Source organism: Muscardinus avellanarius (genome assembly GCF_963383645.1).
Source record: "Muscardinus avellanarius genome assembly, chromosome: 13".
Taxonomy (NCBI): domain Eukaryota; kingdom Metazoa; phylum Chordata; class Mammalia; order Rodentia; family Gliridae; genus Muscardinus; species Muscardinus avellanarius.
In genome coordinates, this window is record NC_137799.1 from 34,615,485 (window position 1) to 34,633,226 (window position 17,742).

The 17,742-nt window shown below is 38.7% G+C and overlaps 1 protein-coding gene across 1 annotated transcript in view; it reads right to left on the reverse strand.

Annotated features, from left to right (window-relative positions):
- INVS (inversin) overlaps window positions 1-17,742 on the reverse strand; it is a gene marked incomplete at its 3' end in the record, with an annotated part of 146,942 nt that overhangs the window by 22,806 nt on the left and 106,394 nt on the right. The window contains exons 7-11 of the mRNA XM_080709373.1: window positions 16,847-17,018; window positions 13,449-13,604; window positions 12,603-12,832; window positions 11,306-11,412; window positions 6,391-6,603 (exon numbers count right to left, since the gene is read on the reverse strand). Of these exons, the coding sequence (XP_080565499.1) occupies window positions 6,391-6,603; window positions 11,306-11,412; window positions 12,603-12,832; window positions 13,449-13,604; window positions 16,847-17,018 (878 nt within the window). The remainder of the gene's footprint in view (window positions 1-6,390; window positions 6,604-11,305; window positions 11,413-12,602; window positions 12,833-13,448; window positions 13,605-16,846; window positions 17,019-17,742) is intronic.

The window sequence follows — 17,742 nt, forward strand, 5'->3', positions numbered from 1 at the left end:
TGAAGACATATAACACACAGTCCCTGATCTTGAGGAATGGAAAATCAAGTGGGGAGGAAAAGGCCTCTGCACCTGTACAGTTAGGAAGTTCTAGATGTGATGACTGATAAAATAGAGCTATCTACATAGAGCAATGAGAGGCACTCTGTGTGACCGTCACCAATTAAACTGAGAGGAAAAAGGGCTCCAAATGAAGATATCAACATGAGAGCAGAGTGAAGTGAAAGATCATTCCAGGCAGAGGGCAGAGTGTGAGCAAGGACCTGCCACCCAGCTCTCACTAAACTGTTACTCAGAAGAGATCTTAGAGATCTTCACATAATTAAAAAAAAGTCCTTATATAACATCCCGTAGAGATGATAATTCAACTCCTGCTGGAACATTCCAGCAAGAGGAAGCTGATGACCTCATGAGACAGCAAAGGTTCAGCTGTAACCTTTTCAGTTGCTGCTGCAGGCACCTAGGGGTCTGTCAGCTTCTATATCTTCATTGTTCCTGGATATGAGGCATAGTAATGTTTGGTCTTTAACTTCCTCTCGTGGGAATAGGAAAATGTTGTATGTCTTAGGACCTTGACTTAGAAGGATCTCAGAAATTATTGTCAAGTGTTTTTTTTTTAATCTTTTTGTGACTTGTGGAAATGAGATTTAAAAAAATTATAAATCCTTTCCCCTGAAATGAATATACTCCTGACATATAAGATGCTGCTTACAGTCTCAGGGCATTCATGGAGCCTGTAGCTCATCCCAGACGTAAAAAACCTCCTTTTCATCCTACCAATGAGAAACCAAAGCTCTGAAAAGGAGGATGGCATGCAGTAGATCCACAGAAACAATTCCATGGGTCAGGTGACTTTGTGAGCATTAAAGTGTTGACAAACTGGAGATGTCCAGGGGAGCAGGCTGCAAAAGGTGGATTATAATGTCAAAAGGATTCTGTCAGTAGGAGTGGGTGTCATGGCATTTTCTTTAAATATATGAAAGCTGGTTTATAGAAAATGATTTGGGCTTTTGTCTTTGGCTTCAAGGGGTAGCTTCGAGACAAAGGGAAGACAATAACTTCTTCTAGGCAGGAGCCCCCATTAATCAAATGTGCTGTTTCAAGAGGTGCAGGGTTCCTTGTCACTTGACAGAGCAACCTCTTGTGGAAAGAGTTTGAACTGGGGACCAAAGCTTGACTTGATTATATAACTCTAAGAGACGCACTCAGTCTTGTTCTGGCCAAAGGGAAGCCCAGGTCTCCCTCAGATCATGGTAAGTGGGAGCTGAAGAATGTTCAGAACAGCAGAGGTATCAAATATGAGGGTGTGGGAGGGTGCTGGTAGTAGAGAAAAATGAGATGTGGAAATTTAAAGGGAAGTAAAATGCTGGAGGGTCTCATCATGGCTGGTATTCCAGAGAGCTGACTTAAAGCATATGGTGAAACAGAAGAATGAAAGCAAAAGGGCATAAAAGGACATTCAAAGGTGGAATTAACAGAATCCGTGGTAACAGAATAATAGCAAGGAAACAGAGGCAGAAGAGAGAGACTGGTGGAGGCTTCATACAGTGAGTCTGCAGTGATGGTGACCACAGGACACACAAGGGACATCAGTGGTCTGAAGCGCTGACAAGTAGAAAAAGGACAGCAAAGTCTAAATGCCCGAGAACCAACTTAAGACATGGACGAGAGTTCCAGGAGGTAGGATGTGAGGCAGATTGAGAGGGTGTCTGCAGAGATGAACTAGTTAAAAATAAAATCTCAAGTCAGGGTTTTGCTCTGTTGTCCAGGCTGGCCTCAAATGCCCTGGCCTCAAGTGATTCCCTGCTCAACCTCCCAGGTTGCTGGGACTACAGGTACACGCCACCATCCTTGGCTCTAATTTAAATTTTCGGCACTAGGAGAACTCAAAGGGCTCTACCTCTAAGCTACATCTCTACCATTTTTATTTTTTATTCTGAGTCAGGGTCTCACTTTGTTGCATAGGCTGGCCTTGAACTCACAATCCTTCTGCCTTAGCCTCCTGAGTCTCTGGGATTACAGGCATGTGTCACCATGCCCAGCTCTAATTTAAAATCTAGAGTGGGCAAATTTTCAATGGAAAAAAAATATACAGCATGAACAGAAAAACAGCCTGCAGAGCTAACTTTAGTATAGAGATGGTATAATAAAAACAAGATTCTGAGCCATAAAAACCATGTTAGAGGCATCATAATACCTGATTTCAAATTATACTATAGAGCTATTGTGACAATAATGGTATTGGCATGAAAAGACACACAGATCAGTGGAATAGAATACACAGAGACAAATACACTTATAGCCAGTTGATTTTTGACAAAGGTTCCAAAAACATATGCTGTAGAAAAGATAGTATTTTTGACAAATGGTATTAGGAAACACTGGATATCCATATGCAGAAGAATGAAAATAGACCCTTATCTCTCTCTCTCTCTCTCTCTCTCTCTCTCTCTCTCTCTCTCTCTCTCTCTCTCTTTTTTGCAGTACTGGGAATGGAACCCAGGGGCATTCTACCTCCGAGCTACACCCCCAGCCTTGTTTTTTATTCTCTATTTTGAAATCAGGTCTCTCTGAGTTGCAAAGGGCCTCACTAAGTAGCTGAGGCTCTCTGAACTGTGATCCTCTATCTCAGCCTCCCAAATGCTGAGATTACAAGCATGCACCACCACGCCCGGCAGATCCTTATCTCTTACCCTGTACAAAAATCAACACAAGATAGATGAAAGACCTAGAAATCAGAACAGAAACTTTGCAATTACTAGAAGAAAACATGGGACCAACTCTCCCAGCTTATGAGTACTTGCAGAGACTTCCACAGCAGGACCCAATGCTCAGGAAAGAAAACAAAGAACCAAGGAATGGGATGGCATCAAATTGAAAAGCTTCTGCACAGCAAAGGAAACAATCAAGAGTCTGAAGAGAGCCTAAGAATGGGAGGAAATCTTTGCCAGCTACTCCTCTGATAGAGGACTAATATGTGGAATATATAAAGAATTCAAAAACACTTAAAGACAAAAGCAAATAACCCTAAAATGGACAACTGCATTGAATAGGCACTTCTCAAAAGAAGAAATATAAGTGGCAACAAATGTATGAAAAATGTTCAACATCATCAGCAACTAGGGAAATGCAAATCAAAACTATCCTGAGATTCCATTTAACTCCGGTTAGAATGGCAATCATCAAGAATAAAAACAATAACAAATGCTGGAGAGGATGTGAGGACATAAGAGCTCTTATATACTGTCGGTAGATGGTAAATTAGTAAAACCACAATGGAGATCAGCATGGAGGCTCGTCAAAAGACTATGAATGAACCACAAGATGACCCAGCAATATCACTCCGTGGTATCTTCCTAAAAGAATTAGTTAGAATATCATAATGATGCATGTACAACTATGTTGAGAGAAGTACAATTCACAGTAGCCCAATTATGGAACCAGCCAAGGTGTCTATCAATACATGAATGGATAGCAAAAGTGTGGTATATAGACACAGTGGAATTTACTCTGCCTTAACTATTAACTGCCTTTCCATTGCAGGAAAATGGATGGAACTAGTTATTATGCTAAGTGAGATCAGAAGTTGACTTTCTAATTTCAGCCAGATCTTAGAAAGTCAAGGGTCAAATGTTTTCTCTCATATGTGGAAGCTAGAGAGAAAATAGGAAACAAAGGGACTTCAGATAAATGAGGAGAGATACCTTTAGGCTAGTGGAAGGGGAAGGAGGGCTGGAGTTGAGAGGAAAAAGGAGGACCGAGTAGGGAAACAGTCCAAACTGTGTTGTGTATGGGGACAAAACAGGAAGCGGGGAGGATGCAGAAGGAAACACACCTAGTGCTATGTACATGTTTGTATCACTTTGAATCTCATGATATATAATTACAACGCACCAATGAGAGTATATACATTTTATACAAGTATATAAGTATAAAAGATGTGAGAAAGCAGAGTCAGGGAGTAAGAGGAGGTCTGAGATTACAGAGGGAAATGAGGACTGGGCGAAAAGGAAGCTTCACAGAGAAGGGTGATAAGCATAGACATGGTCTTATTTAATCAAACATTGCTCTCTGCACTTTGGCAGGTAAATTATAGTAATGTTCACTTTGGTAACAACTTAGGTAGTGCGGTGTGAGTTATAAAGTGCTTTTAAATGGATTGTAGACATTTCTTAAATAGGAGTTTCTAAAACAGCTGCCTTAGAAAATATGACTACAACTTTTCTCTCGTCCAATTTCCTATCATGAATTAGAGATCTCTTTACTTTGTTTAATAAGTTCCTTTCACGTCCTCACTTTAAGGGAGGTGATCCCTGCCATCCTCACACGATTAAATGGCAAAGGTGTGCTGAGTTGACATGATGTGCCTGGACTGCCTTAGTCAATGGTGCAGCAGCGGCAATCTGATTTTTGTTTCTTAAAGCAAAATTAAAATTTTAAGAAATAAAATAAAAACAAGTTAAATCAGCTTCTCCTCTAAATATTTCATTTCAGGATCTATGCTACTACAACTGCAGAATGGTTGACCTATTCTTTATTTTGAAACAGGGTCTCACTGATTTGCAGAGGGCCTCACTAAGTACCTGAGGCTGTCCGTGAACCTGTGATCCTCCTGTCTCAGCCTCCCAAATACTGGGATTACAAGTGTGAACCATCATGCCTGGTTCTTAGGATGATTGACCTATTCAGAAACTTAATTACTGCTAATGATGATAGCCAATAAAAGGAAGACTCTGATAAAAAGTAGAAAACACTGCAGTTTTTTTATTCTGTCAATTAAAAAATACTAATCACAGCTTTTTTTTTTTTTTGCGGGTCTGAGGATGGAACCCAGGGGCATTTGACCTCAGAGCTACACCCCCTGCCCTATTTTTTATTCTTTATTTTGAAACCGGGTCTCACTGAGTTGCAGAGGGCCTCACTAAGTAGTTGAGGCTGTCCGCAAACCGTGATCCTCCAGGTCTCAGCCTCCCAAATGCTGGGATTACAAGCGTGCGCCACCACGCCCGGCTTACAGCTTCTATTTTAAAAGGGTTTTAAAAAATTATCTTTAAGATTGAGTGGTGGAGCACTTCCTAGAATGTATGAGGCCTGCATAAATCCCAGGACTTAAAAAAAAAAAACACCAAAAAACCAAAAACCCCAAACTGCCTGCTGTTTTCTACATCTTCATCATCAGAGGTTTTTGTATCTGTATTTGCTAATGCAATGGGCTGCTTATATTTAAAATATTTGGACAAGTATCAAAGAAGTGACAAACCAAAGCAGACTGTACAGTTAGTCACTTACATGATATGATCAAGGTGTGTAATAGGCATAAATGGGTACTTTGTATCATTGCTGAAAAAATGTAAAGTCCTTTAAGTAGTGTCCTCTCTTTTAGTCACAATTTTCTCCCCAGGCTCTAGCCATGGCTTTGTGTGTACAGTAAGCAGTCAATATTACTTGATGAAGTACTTTATAACTGGACCCCATATCTACAAGTTTTACATTCCCACATTAAACCAACAACAGATCAAAAGTATTTAGAAAAAACCTGCATCTATGATGAACATGTATAGACTTTTTTCTTGGCACTATTTCCTATACAATACAATATAACCACTATTGGCATACTATTCAAAGTATATGGGAGGCCGGGCATGGTGGTGCAAGCCTGTAATATCAGTACTTAGGAGGCCGAGAGAGGAGGGTTGCAGGTTTGAAATCAGCCTCGGCAACTTAGTGAGGCCCTCAGCAACTTAGCGAGATCCTGTTTCCATATAAAAAATGAAAAGGGCTGGGAGAGGGTTTTGAGGGTAGCTCAAAGGTGGAATGCTTCTGGGTTCAACTCCCAATACCACAAACAATTTTTTAAAAAATAAAGCATATAAATTGGGCGTGGTGGCACACACTTGTAATCCCAGCGCTTGGGAGGCAGAGACAGGAAGATCGCACAGGTTCGAAGCCAGCCACAGCTACTTAGTGAGGCTCTCAGCATGTTAGTGAAATCCTGTTTCCAAATAAAATATAAAATAGGTCTGGGAGTATAGCCCGGAGGTAGAAAGCCTCTGGGTTCTACCCCAGTACCACACAAAAAAATAAAAAATAACAAAAATAAAAATTAGGGTTGGGGTTGTAGCTCGGAGGTAGAATGCCCCTGGGTTCAAGAAGAATATCATTCAGAAAGAATATCAGAGACAAATCTGTAAGGAATGGCCACCAAGTGGAGGTTAGGCTTTCACCCTTCACGGCAGCCTGTTCCTCTGAAGGCAGTTGCAAGCAGAACGGGGAAGGTGACTTTTGGAGAGGGATCAAAAGAAAATCAGATCCTCCCCCGGCCACCTCACCACACCGCCCCTTCCACCGATCTGTAGTCCAGAGAACACAGCCTCCATAGCCCATACTTACTTGGCAGCAGCATCCTTCCTCAACTGTTCATGCTTCATGAGGAGGTTCTTCCGGTCTCGGAAAGCTTTTCTAACCTTGTACCCTTTGTAGACAGCTTGGATTTTGAAGGCTGCAATGTCTTGTATGGCAGCGATGGACAGGGCGCCGTGCTCCAACAGGAACTGGATCACCTCGTGGCGCTCACCGAGCAAAGCGTAATCAAGGGGTGTGTACCTGACGCATGAGGAAGATTTTATTGTTTTCCAGAACAAACGGATTCAAGGCATAGGTAATTCAGAAATATTATCAGGCAGCAAAAAGAAACCTCATTCTAAAATGCTGGGTACTCCCCGGGCAAAGCCACCCTCTCTACTCTAAGGCTATACCTGAGAGGTACAAAACAAGGTTGAATACAACTGGGTATCAGGTGCTCTGTGCTTTTAACTGTGTCAATTCCCAATTTTGCTCACTCACTGGCCTACCAACTAGGGGCTACTCAGAAAACACGACCACCTTCCTTCTTTCCCATGTGCTAAATATTTTCCTGCTTCTACCTGAAAGAGTGCTGAAAATTATATTCTGTGAGATTCTCTTAGTTTGAGTCTATGATTACTGATAATTAATGCTCATGAAATAAAAATATACCTTCAAATGGGGAGATTTAGTGTAAGGATGGCCCTTTAAATCACTGCAGAAAAGACAGAGTATTAAATCAATAATGTTGCTGCAACCACGTAGCCACCTGGGGGAAAGGAGACCCTAAATATCAAATCTTACATCAAAATAAATTCTGAATGGAGCAAAGTTCTAAGTGTAAAAAATGAAACCAAGAAAGTAGTAGAAGATACCATGGAAGATTAAAAAATATCGAAGTGGTAAATCCTTTCTAAAAAATGATACAAAACTCAGAAACCATAAAAGAGACTGAGAAATCTGACTGCATAAAAATAAGATTCTGCACAGCAAAACAACCAAGCTTTCTTTGTTAAAAGAAAATAATTATAAAACTGACTCATTTTAAGAATTTAAACAGTGGATACAAGTACACAAATTAAACTTAAACAATAATCTTCCAAGGATGGTAATGATAACTGTCACTTTTTAGATAATATACTCGATATTTCGAGGCCCCACCTTTCTTCATTTGTTAAACAAGTTCAAACAGAGAAGATGAAATAAAGAACAGAAAGAGGACTGTATTGTACCCAGCACAAAGGAGACAGTTAATAAATGTGAGCTGTTACTGTTATTTTAGGACCTACATCACAGCATGGTTTTTATCATAGGACCCGAACTAGTATTATAACCACCTACTACTACTACTGATGCCAAATCCTCTCCAGGTGACTACAACTAGTCAATGCAATCAGAAATGTTAGGAGGAAATTGTCAGCTGATTTATGAGGCGGAATAAATGGTGATTATAGGGATGCATGATTAGAATAAAAAATTGTACAATGTGATTACAGAAAAAAATAATCTCTCTTAAAAACCTAACAGTCACAGTAAGACACAAAAGGATGAGGTTTTCAGAATGAAAGAGATTTGGTCACTTTGGCAAGTAAATGTGTTGGTTTACTTAACCCCCAAATGCTAAAATACAGGAACCCTCATTTTAGGATGGTTCGATTTGTCACTACTGTTCAGGGACTAGTAAGTGAGGCCACAAGTCAAGGTACCTATGTAAACTTTCAAGCATCATTTATAAGAGGATGGTATTTTGTAACTTCACAAGAACTTTTAAAACTTTTGCCATAAAAATATTTTTTATGACTAAGCTTTTACTAATGGAAAAAATGATCATAGACACATTGAATCACTCGATAGGAAAGCTAAATTTACTTTAGAGGTTTAGAGTTCAATAACTTCATTTATAAATGAATAAACAGACCTAGTATGGTTAAGCAACCTATTGATGGTTAGTTATGTAACCAGCTTCAACAGAACTAAGTCATGTGGCTACTAGTTCAGTAATCCTTCCATATACCTCTATGGATTATTGAATATTAAGTTCCCTATAGAATGAAATTGCTTCTAACAATAAATGTGCAAGCTGCATATATATTCAGTAAGTAACTTTCTATAACTATTAATATATAGTGTTCTTCATATAGTATATAAGCAGAACCATCATTTCTGGTTTAAAAAGCATAAGGCCTAAACTATGCGTTACTTACAAATATGACAAAAAGAAATTACATGTAACATAATATGCCCCCAAAAATGCTGGGCTGGGAGTCAGGGGACCTGTGTAACCTCGAGCATTTTCCTAACCTCTCTGAGCTTCTGTTTCTTCTTCTGTAAAAGAGGAAAAGAAGGAAAGGAGAAGAACTACATCTCTCAGGCTGCTTCTAGACTAAAATTATTGCATCTCAAACATTTTATTTATTTATTTATTTATTTATTTATTTATTTATTTATTTATGGTGGTGTTGGGGGTGGAACCCAGGGGCTTTTCTACCTCCAGGCTATACTCCCAGACCTATTTTATATTTTATTTGGAAACAGGGTCTCACTAAGTTGCTCAGAGCCTCATTAAGTAGCTGAGGCTGGCTTCGAACCTGTGCAATCCTCCTGTCTCAGCCTCCCAAGCACGGGGATTACAAGCGTGCGCCACCATGCCCGGCTCAAACATTTTATTATAAAAATTATATTTTTATTTTGAAAATTTTCAAACAAAAAAGTAGAGAAAGTAGTATAATAATCCTCTATACATTCAGTACCCATATTTAACAATCAGAAAGATTTTTTGCTACACTTACTTCTTTCAGCCTTTTCTTTAAATTTTTACTCAAGTATTTTAAAGGAAATGGTGGAACTTCTATCATCGTATCGTTATGCATTTCAATATTCCTCTATAAATAATGTGGGTGGGCATAAATTCAATGTCACTATTAAACCAAGAAAATTAACAGGAATTCCTTAGTAAAATCTAATGCCACACAATAATCAAATTTCCCCAAAAATGTCTTTTTATAGTAGGTTTATTTAAATTAGGATTTCCAGCCAATATATGATTCAGAGAGACACAATCCAAATATCTAGCAAGGTTTTAAGATTGAAGTCCATACCTTGTGCTTACGCAAGTAACCACATTGTTATTACTACTCAATCTTTCTTCATCCCGAATTCAATTTAGAAACATTCGAGCACTGTGAATATTCCTATCAATGTTAGAGTCTACCTGTCAGATAGTTATTGACTGAAAACAAGCAGAAATTGGCAGAAATTATGGCTATACAATGTGCACTGTTTGGTGTTAATGCCTAAGAAGTAAAAATTAGCACTACATTGATGGTAAACAGCCAAGAAACAACGTAGATAAAGACAGCAGATTAGATGCAATTGAACTTGCCATGTGAGAATGGTCTGATGAGATCAGTAGAATGCCTAAACCAGAATGTCAATAAACATAAAAGGCAGTGCCAACTTTTGACATTTGTACATCAAAGTGCATTGCTAATGAAACATTAAAAGAGACTGAGATAGAGCCACTGTCTCTTTTTATCTACAGACTGGCAAGTATAGTTTAGAAGAATTTTTCCTTTGGTCTTTTGGTCTGTAATTAACATATGTGTATTCCAGGGGACAATAAACACCGTGATTCATGTGGTTACTTAGGTCTGAAATTCAAAGCATTAGCATATAAATGGAAAATAAATTATAAAAACAGTTTTCATTGTCTCTTTAAAAAACAGCAGATAGGCAGTGAGTATTGTTAGAATAAGTCCTTTATAGAAACAAATCTTCACTAATTCTTTTTTTTTTTTTTTTTTTTTTTTTTTTTTTGCGGGTCTGGGGATGGAACCCAGGGGCATTTGACCTCCGGGCTATACCCCCTGCCCTATTTTTTATTCTTTATTTTGAAACCGGGTCTCACTGAGTTGCAGAGGGCCTCACTAAGTAGCTGAGGCTGTCCGCGAACCGCGATCCTCCAGGTCTCAGCCTCCCGAATGCTGGGATTACAAGCGTGCGCCACCACGCCCGGCTCTTCACTAATTCTTAATGTTTCCTTTCTATTTTTTTTTAAAGGAATGTAAAGTGAGACATCTTGTGTTTTCTTACTCATGAGAAAAAGTTCTTAATAAAGTGGGAAAGGTATTTGTTCTAGAAAGGAGACTGGTATTTCCTCTGAGACAACTGGCTCCTCCTTCTCTATAAAGTTTCCCACCCAATAAGAGCAAGAAAGCACCAGTGGTGGCTATGAGGATGAGGATGATGTTGGAGCAGAGGCTGTGTGAGTTACAGCATCCATGCACAGTGAACGCTAACAGAGACCAGGGCTGCAGGTGTATCAGGTATGGAAGTCTGATCACAAACTTAGCTGCTCCCTACAAATTATCAGACTCCTCGTAGATCCAAGACCACCAAGAATCTCTCCTGTTTAGACTTCACACTGGCATTTTTATTGGGCCTGGGTCCTGGGGAAACATCATAATTCTGTGAATGTTATATTAATGCAGGAAGCTACGTTTATAGATTAAACGCAGGACTTGCATCTTAGCTTCTCCATATGTTCTCATGCTACATGGTGGTATCTTTTTGTCCACTAACTGATAATATCCTTTCCATCAGGAGAAACCTCCTGAATATATAACACACTCCATTGGCCTAGCTGATTTCCTGCTTTTGGACATTCAGGATTTCACTGACATTAAGCTTACGAGTCAAAAGGAGGCTCAAGTTTCCTCATTTGCAAAACATGAACTTGCCCTAGGTAATATCTGAAGTTCTGAAAAGCTATAAAATCCTGTGATTCTAAACCAATGTTGCATGGAACTTTCGCTCTTTCTTCTGATTCAGGATTTCTTAGTTCAGTATTTCCTTAGGAGTATACTTGTTTCTGAGTCAATATCTAAACTTAAATTTTAAAAAATCTGGCAGAAAGGATGCTGATGAACAGAAGTACACTTCTTTTTTTTTATCAACAGCTTACCTCTCTTCATTGTTTTCCATCTGATTAGGGAAAGCAGCAAAGTCTAGCAACAATTTAATGGCATCAAGATATCCATTGTTACAGGACCAGTGCAAAGCTGTTCTTCCCTACAAGCATAAAAAATTATTAACAACACTATTTTCTTTCTTTCTTTCTTTCTTTCTTTCTTTCTTTCTTTCTTTCTTTCTTTCATTCATTCATTTTTTTTTGCAGGTCTGGGGATGGAACCCAGGGGGATTCTACCTCCAAGCTACACACCCTGTCCTATTTTTTATTCTTTATTTTGAAACAATGGAGGATCTCACTAAGTAGCTGAGGCTGTCCATGAACTGCTATTCTCTGGTCTCAGGCTCCCGAATGCTGGGATTACAAGCATGCACCACTATGCCCAGCAAACATTTAAAAAAATTAAACAACAGAAAAGATATTCCCTAAGATTATATATAATATTTATAATATTAATATATAATGATATATATCAGAGAGAAGAGTGTAGTTTTTGCTAAGTAAGTTACTGAGGCTGGCCATGAGCCTGGGATCCTCCTATCTCAGCCACTCAAGTACTGGGATTACAAGTGTACATCACTACACCTGGCTCTACTTCTTCTTTTTATAAGGTCATCATTACCTTGCTATCAAAACTTGACAAAAACAAAGCAAGAAAGGAAAACTATAGGCCAAACTTTCTCATGAACATAGATGCAAAAATCTTAAAATATAGCAAATAAAATCCATCAATATATAAAAGCACATAAAGCATCATAAGTGGAGCTTACTTCAGGAAACCACCACAAGGGTGGTTTATCACCTGAAAAACCAATCAATGTAATTTACCATAATAACAGAAAAGAGGAGAAAAATATGATTATATTGATAGATGCATAAATAATATGTAGTTTTTACTTTTATATGTACTTTTTTGTGCTTTTATTGGTGTATTAGTCTCACATCATAATGTAAATCATGTTGAAATGACATACATGTACATGCTCTTGGGGCCCCCTTCCCCATTTCCCTCCCTCCCAGTACAGAGTACCCAGATCGACATTGGTCTATATTAACATATATACACATAGTCTGTGGTAGTATTTCTATTAGTGAACCTAAGTCTTCCTCCATCCCTACCCTTATTTCTTCTCCCTGGCTCCACTGAGGTTTCTCCTCATCATCTGAGGTCTCTCTTATATCCCAATTATTCCCTATCCTGTGGGAGATTGTTTTACCTAAGGTTACAACAAAGAAGAAATACTATCAACACTTTGGACCAAACTTAGTCTAGAGAAGACCCAGCACGCACCTCTTTGTCTTGAATGTTGGGGTCTGCGTTGCTCTCCATGAGCACGGCCATGCAGTTGATGTACCCCCCGTAGGCAGCACACTGCAAAGGGGTCCTTCCTGCATAATCTTGCACGTTTGGATTGATCTTATTTTCTATCAGTATCTGGCAAACATCAGCATTTCCTCCTAGTGCTGCCCAGTGCAGAAGTGAGTGTCCATCTTGGTCAACTAAATCTACCCTTGCTCCACCTGGAGAAACAAAGATATAATGAAAATATCTAATGTAGATAGCCTTTATAAAAAAAGAAGTTAAAAATACAACAGGAAATGCCTTGCTCAAATCAAAATGCTTCTATATACGTGATGTCTCTTTTAGATTTTTGCAGCAAGCCTGTAAATTGGTCAGGGTAGGAATCACTTCCCCTTTGACATCAAATGAAACTGAGGATCAGGCAGGAGAAGTAATTTCACCTAATTAAACAGCTATCAACAAGAGGAGCTAAGAGTGCAACTGGAGTTTCCTGATGCCAAGCTGAGTGATCTTCACTTCACCATTTAGCCGTATAGCTCTCTGTTATGTAAAGCTTTATTTCAAACTGAACATGCAAGAATCCTCCCTTCTGTAAGAGACTTAAGAGTACTCCCATTAACAAGATTTTTTTTTTTTTTTGGTACTGGGGATTGAACCCAGGGGCATTTTACCTTCAAGCTATAACCCCAGGACTTTTTATTTTTTATTTTGAAACAGGGTCTCACTAAATTGTTGAGAGTCTTGCTAAGTTGCTGAGGCTGGCCTCAAGCCTGTGATCCTCTATCACAAGTACTGAGATTACTGGTGTGTGCCACCACTCCTGGACAAACTAACCTTTAATAAGTGTCTGGATCACGTCTTTGTGTCCCATCTCACAGGCTCGGAAGAGTGGAGTATGTTTCATGACATCGGTGACATCTACTTGAGCATCATGTTCCAATAATAACTTCACAGTGCTGACGTGGCCAGAAAGGGCAGCCGCATGTAAAGCTGAAAAGGAAGTCAAAGAAAGTGACAAAAAATTTTCTTTTTACCATTGTTACCTTTTCATTATTGATTAACTATATATCTTTTCCTTTTGTGATTTGCCCATCATTTTGGCTAATAAATGCAACAACATCTTAAAGACTCTCTAGTTTTTCACTCAAAGATTTCTTTTCTTTTTCTTTTCTTTTCTTTTTTTTTTTTTTTTGGTGGTACTGGGGCTCCTGGAAGCCCTTCTACCTCCGGGCTACCTACACTCCCAGACCTATTTTATACTTTTTTTTATTTTTGGAAACAGGGTCTCTTAAGCCAGCGCGGCTGGCTTCGAACCTGCACGATCCTCCTGTCTCCGCCTCCCAAGCGCAGGGATTGCAAGCATGCACCACCACGCCTGGCTCACTCATAGATTTCTAACTTACTAGAGATTCAAAATCAATCTTAAAAAATCAGAAGCTCTCTTGTACGCCAGCCACAAATCCACTGAAAAAGAAATCTAGAAAACACTTCCACTCAGGATATCCCATAAAACATACTTAGGGATAAACTCAACCAAAGAAGTAAAAGACTTCTCCAAAGAAAATTATAAAACATTAAAAACAGAAATCGAAGAAGACCTTAGGAGATGGAAAGATCTTTCATGATCTTGGATAGGCAGAATAAATATAATCAAAATAGTCATTCTTCCAAAAGTGATGTAACGATTCAATGCAGTGCTCATTAAATTACCAAGGTCCTTCCTCACAGACACTGAAAAAAATCAATCCTCAAATTCATTAGAACAACAAAAAACTCAAAATAGCCAAAGTAGTTCTCAGCAACAAGAACCATGTAGGAGGCATCACAATACTTGACTTCAAACTATACTCCAAAGCCATAATAATAAAAACAACATGGTACTGGCACAGAAACAAACACATAGACCAAAAGGCAAGAATAGAAGACTCAGAAACAAATCAGCAGGAACATTTGATTTTTGACAAAGGGGCCAAAGATATACACTGAAGAGAAGAGAGCTTCTTCAACAAATGGTGTTGGTAAAACTGGTTAACCATATTCAGAAAAATGGAAATAAACCCCACTTTCTCACTCTGCACAAGAGTCAATTCAGGATGGATTAAAGATTTGGAAATCAGAGCAGAGACCTTGCAGCTCCCTGAAGAGGGCACAGGTCCAACACTGCAACACATAGGCACAGGTAAAAACTTTTTCAACAAGACCCCAAAGGCACAAAAAACTAAAAGGCAGATTAATACATGGGATTGATTGCACTAAAGTGAAGAGCTTCTGTACAGCAAAGAAAACTACCAAGAACCTCAACCAAGATCCTATAGAATGGGAGAAAATTTTTGCAAACTATACCTCCAATAGAGGACTGATATCTAGAGTATACAGAGAACTCAAGAAGCTCACAGCTAAGAAAACAAATAACCCAGCCAGGTGTACCACAAATAAATAAATAAATAAATAAATAAATAAATAAATAAATAAATAAATAAAACCAAGGGGGAAAAAAGAAAACAAGTAACCCAATTAAAAAAATGGGCAAGTGAACTAAATAGACTCTTCACAAAAGAAGAAATTCAAATGTATGAAAAATGTTCAACGTCATTGGTAATCAAGAGAGATGCAAATCAAAACTACCCTGAGATTTCACCTAACTCCAACTAGAATGGCAATCATTCAAAACACAAACAACAACAGACGCTGGCGAGGGTGTGGATAAGTGGGAACTCTAAGACATTGCTGGTGGGATTGCAAATTAGTGCAAACACTGTCGATAATATTTCTTCCCTTTACTTCTACCTTTCTCTTCTCAGTACTTTCTTAATTTTCACCTTGATGATTTAAAATTGTTTCCTCTTCTCAGTTACTACTTTATTTAATCTTTCTTCCTTTTGTTCCTTTTTTTTTGGTACTGGATATTGAACCCAGGTGCATTCTACCTCCGAATTATGTGCCCAGCCCTTTTTCTTTTACTTTGAAACAGGGTTGCAGAAAGTCTTGCTCAGTTGCTAAGGCTGGCCTCGAAACTGTGATCCTCCCATCTCAGCTTTCCAACTACTGGGATTACAGGCATGTACTGTTGTGCCTGGATAAGGACGGCCTCAGCGACTTAGTGAGACCCTGTTTCCAAATAAAAAATAAAATAGGCCGGGAACGTAGCTTAATAGTAGAATGCCCCTGGGTTCCATTTCCAGCACCACACATACACAAAGACGAGATGGGGACAGGGAGATAGAGAGAGAGAGAGAGAGACAATGAATATTGGTTTTTTGGGCTAAGGGAGCAGAAGACCAGCACAAGAGTGACTGTGGGTTTAGGGCAAGGGCAGCTGCAGCGCAGCAGGTAAGAGCCAAGTGAGAAAGGCAGAAACCTGAGACGAGAGCACAGTAAACAGGACTGGTGAGAACACACTCTGATGTATGTATTCCTTAAGATATCACTCAAATTTTTTGAAAATATAATTAATAACTACTAAATATACCTAGTTTTAAAGTACAGTTTTGTGTGTTTTTGTAACATCAAAGATAAATGATCAGAAGAGTTCCCTTAATCAAGTCTCAGGAGCAACCAAGGTATTTTGTGTGTGTGTGTGTGGTACTAGGGATGGAACCCAGGGTCTTTCTACCCCCGGGATATACTCCCAAGGCCCTATTTTATATTTTATTTGGAAACAGGGTCTCACTAAGCTGCTGAGAGTCTCACTAAGTAGCTGAGGCTGGCTTCGAACCTGCGCGATCCTCCTGTCCCAGCCTCCCAAATACTGGGATTACAAGCATGTGCCACCATGCCCGGCTTGCAACCAAGGTTTTAAACCAAATGCTACCATTCACCCAGTAGAAGTGTGTGCTAATTTTAGCCATAATACTTGGGAAAAATCAAGTCTTTTGAATAAAAGCTTGGCAAATTCAAGCTGTAAAGAGTAAATCCAAACAAAATTAGATTAGTAACAATGATGTCAAGTTATTATTTTATTTATTTATTTATTTTTTTGCAGTACTGAAGATTGAGCCCAGGGGCATTCTATAAACTCTAAGTTACACCGCCAGTCCTATTTTTTATTCTTTATTTGGAAACAGGGTCTCACTAAGTTGTGGAGGGCCTTACTAATTAGCTGAGGCTAGCCTTGAACCTGCGATTCTCCTGTCTCAGCCTCCCAGCAAGTTATTATTTTACAAACTTACAACATCACCTACATGTTGGGACCCTTGTATGAAAGCAAGATGAACTTGTCTATCAGCTCTTACCTGTGCCTCCATATTTGTCTGCCATGTTGATATCAATATCAGATTTCAAACTCAGCATAGTCCTAAGGACATCATCACTGCCTTTTCCTGCTGCCCACATAAAGGACGTTCTTCCTTCAAGATCTGAATCATCTTTCACTGAAGGATGTTGTAGAAACACTTGAACTGTTTCCTGTAAAAAAACTTCTCAAATTTAAAACATTGAGACATCAGGGTAACATCTTCTATTGTAACAAAGGAACTCTTTACATGTGACTTCCACCAGGAAGCAAAGTATTTTTCTCTGTTTTTGAATGCAACAAAATTGCCTTCTTATAAATAACAAAAGTATAATTTTCATTGAAAATAATAATTCTCTGTCCTTACATATTAATTTTCATTTTCATAATACTTAAAAAACCCTAATTGTTTATTCAATATCCTCAAAGTTAAGAATGATCATCCTCAATCAAGTTTGAAAACTTTTCAGGTCATTGCTAGAAATAATAATTAAAGGACTCAGAAGTGTTCAATTTTATGACCAACATTAAAATATATTTTTTAACATTTTATTTATTTATTTATTTATTTATTTATTTATTTATTTATTTGGTGGTACTGGGGTTCCTGGAAGCCCTTCTACCTCCGGGCTACACTCCCAGACCTATTTTTACATTTTTATTTGGAAACAGGGTCTCCTAAGCCAGTGCGCGCAGCTGGCTTCAAACCTGTGCGATCCTCCTGTCTCTGCCTCCCAAGCGTGGGGATTACAAGCATGCGCCACCACACCTGGCTTTTTTTTTTTTTAACATTTTACACATAGAGTCTGACATATTTGGGCATGTCTCTAGAGGAGGTAAAGACATTCCTGTGTGTTTCATTACTAAAATTTTTAAGGATTGTCAATACTTTTATTG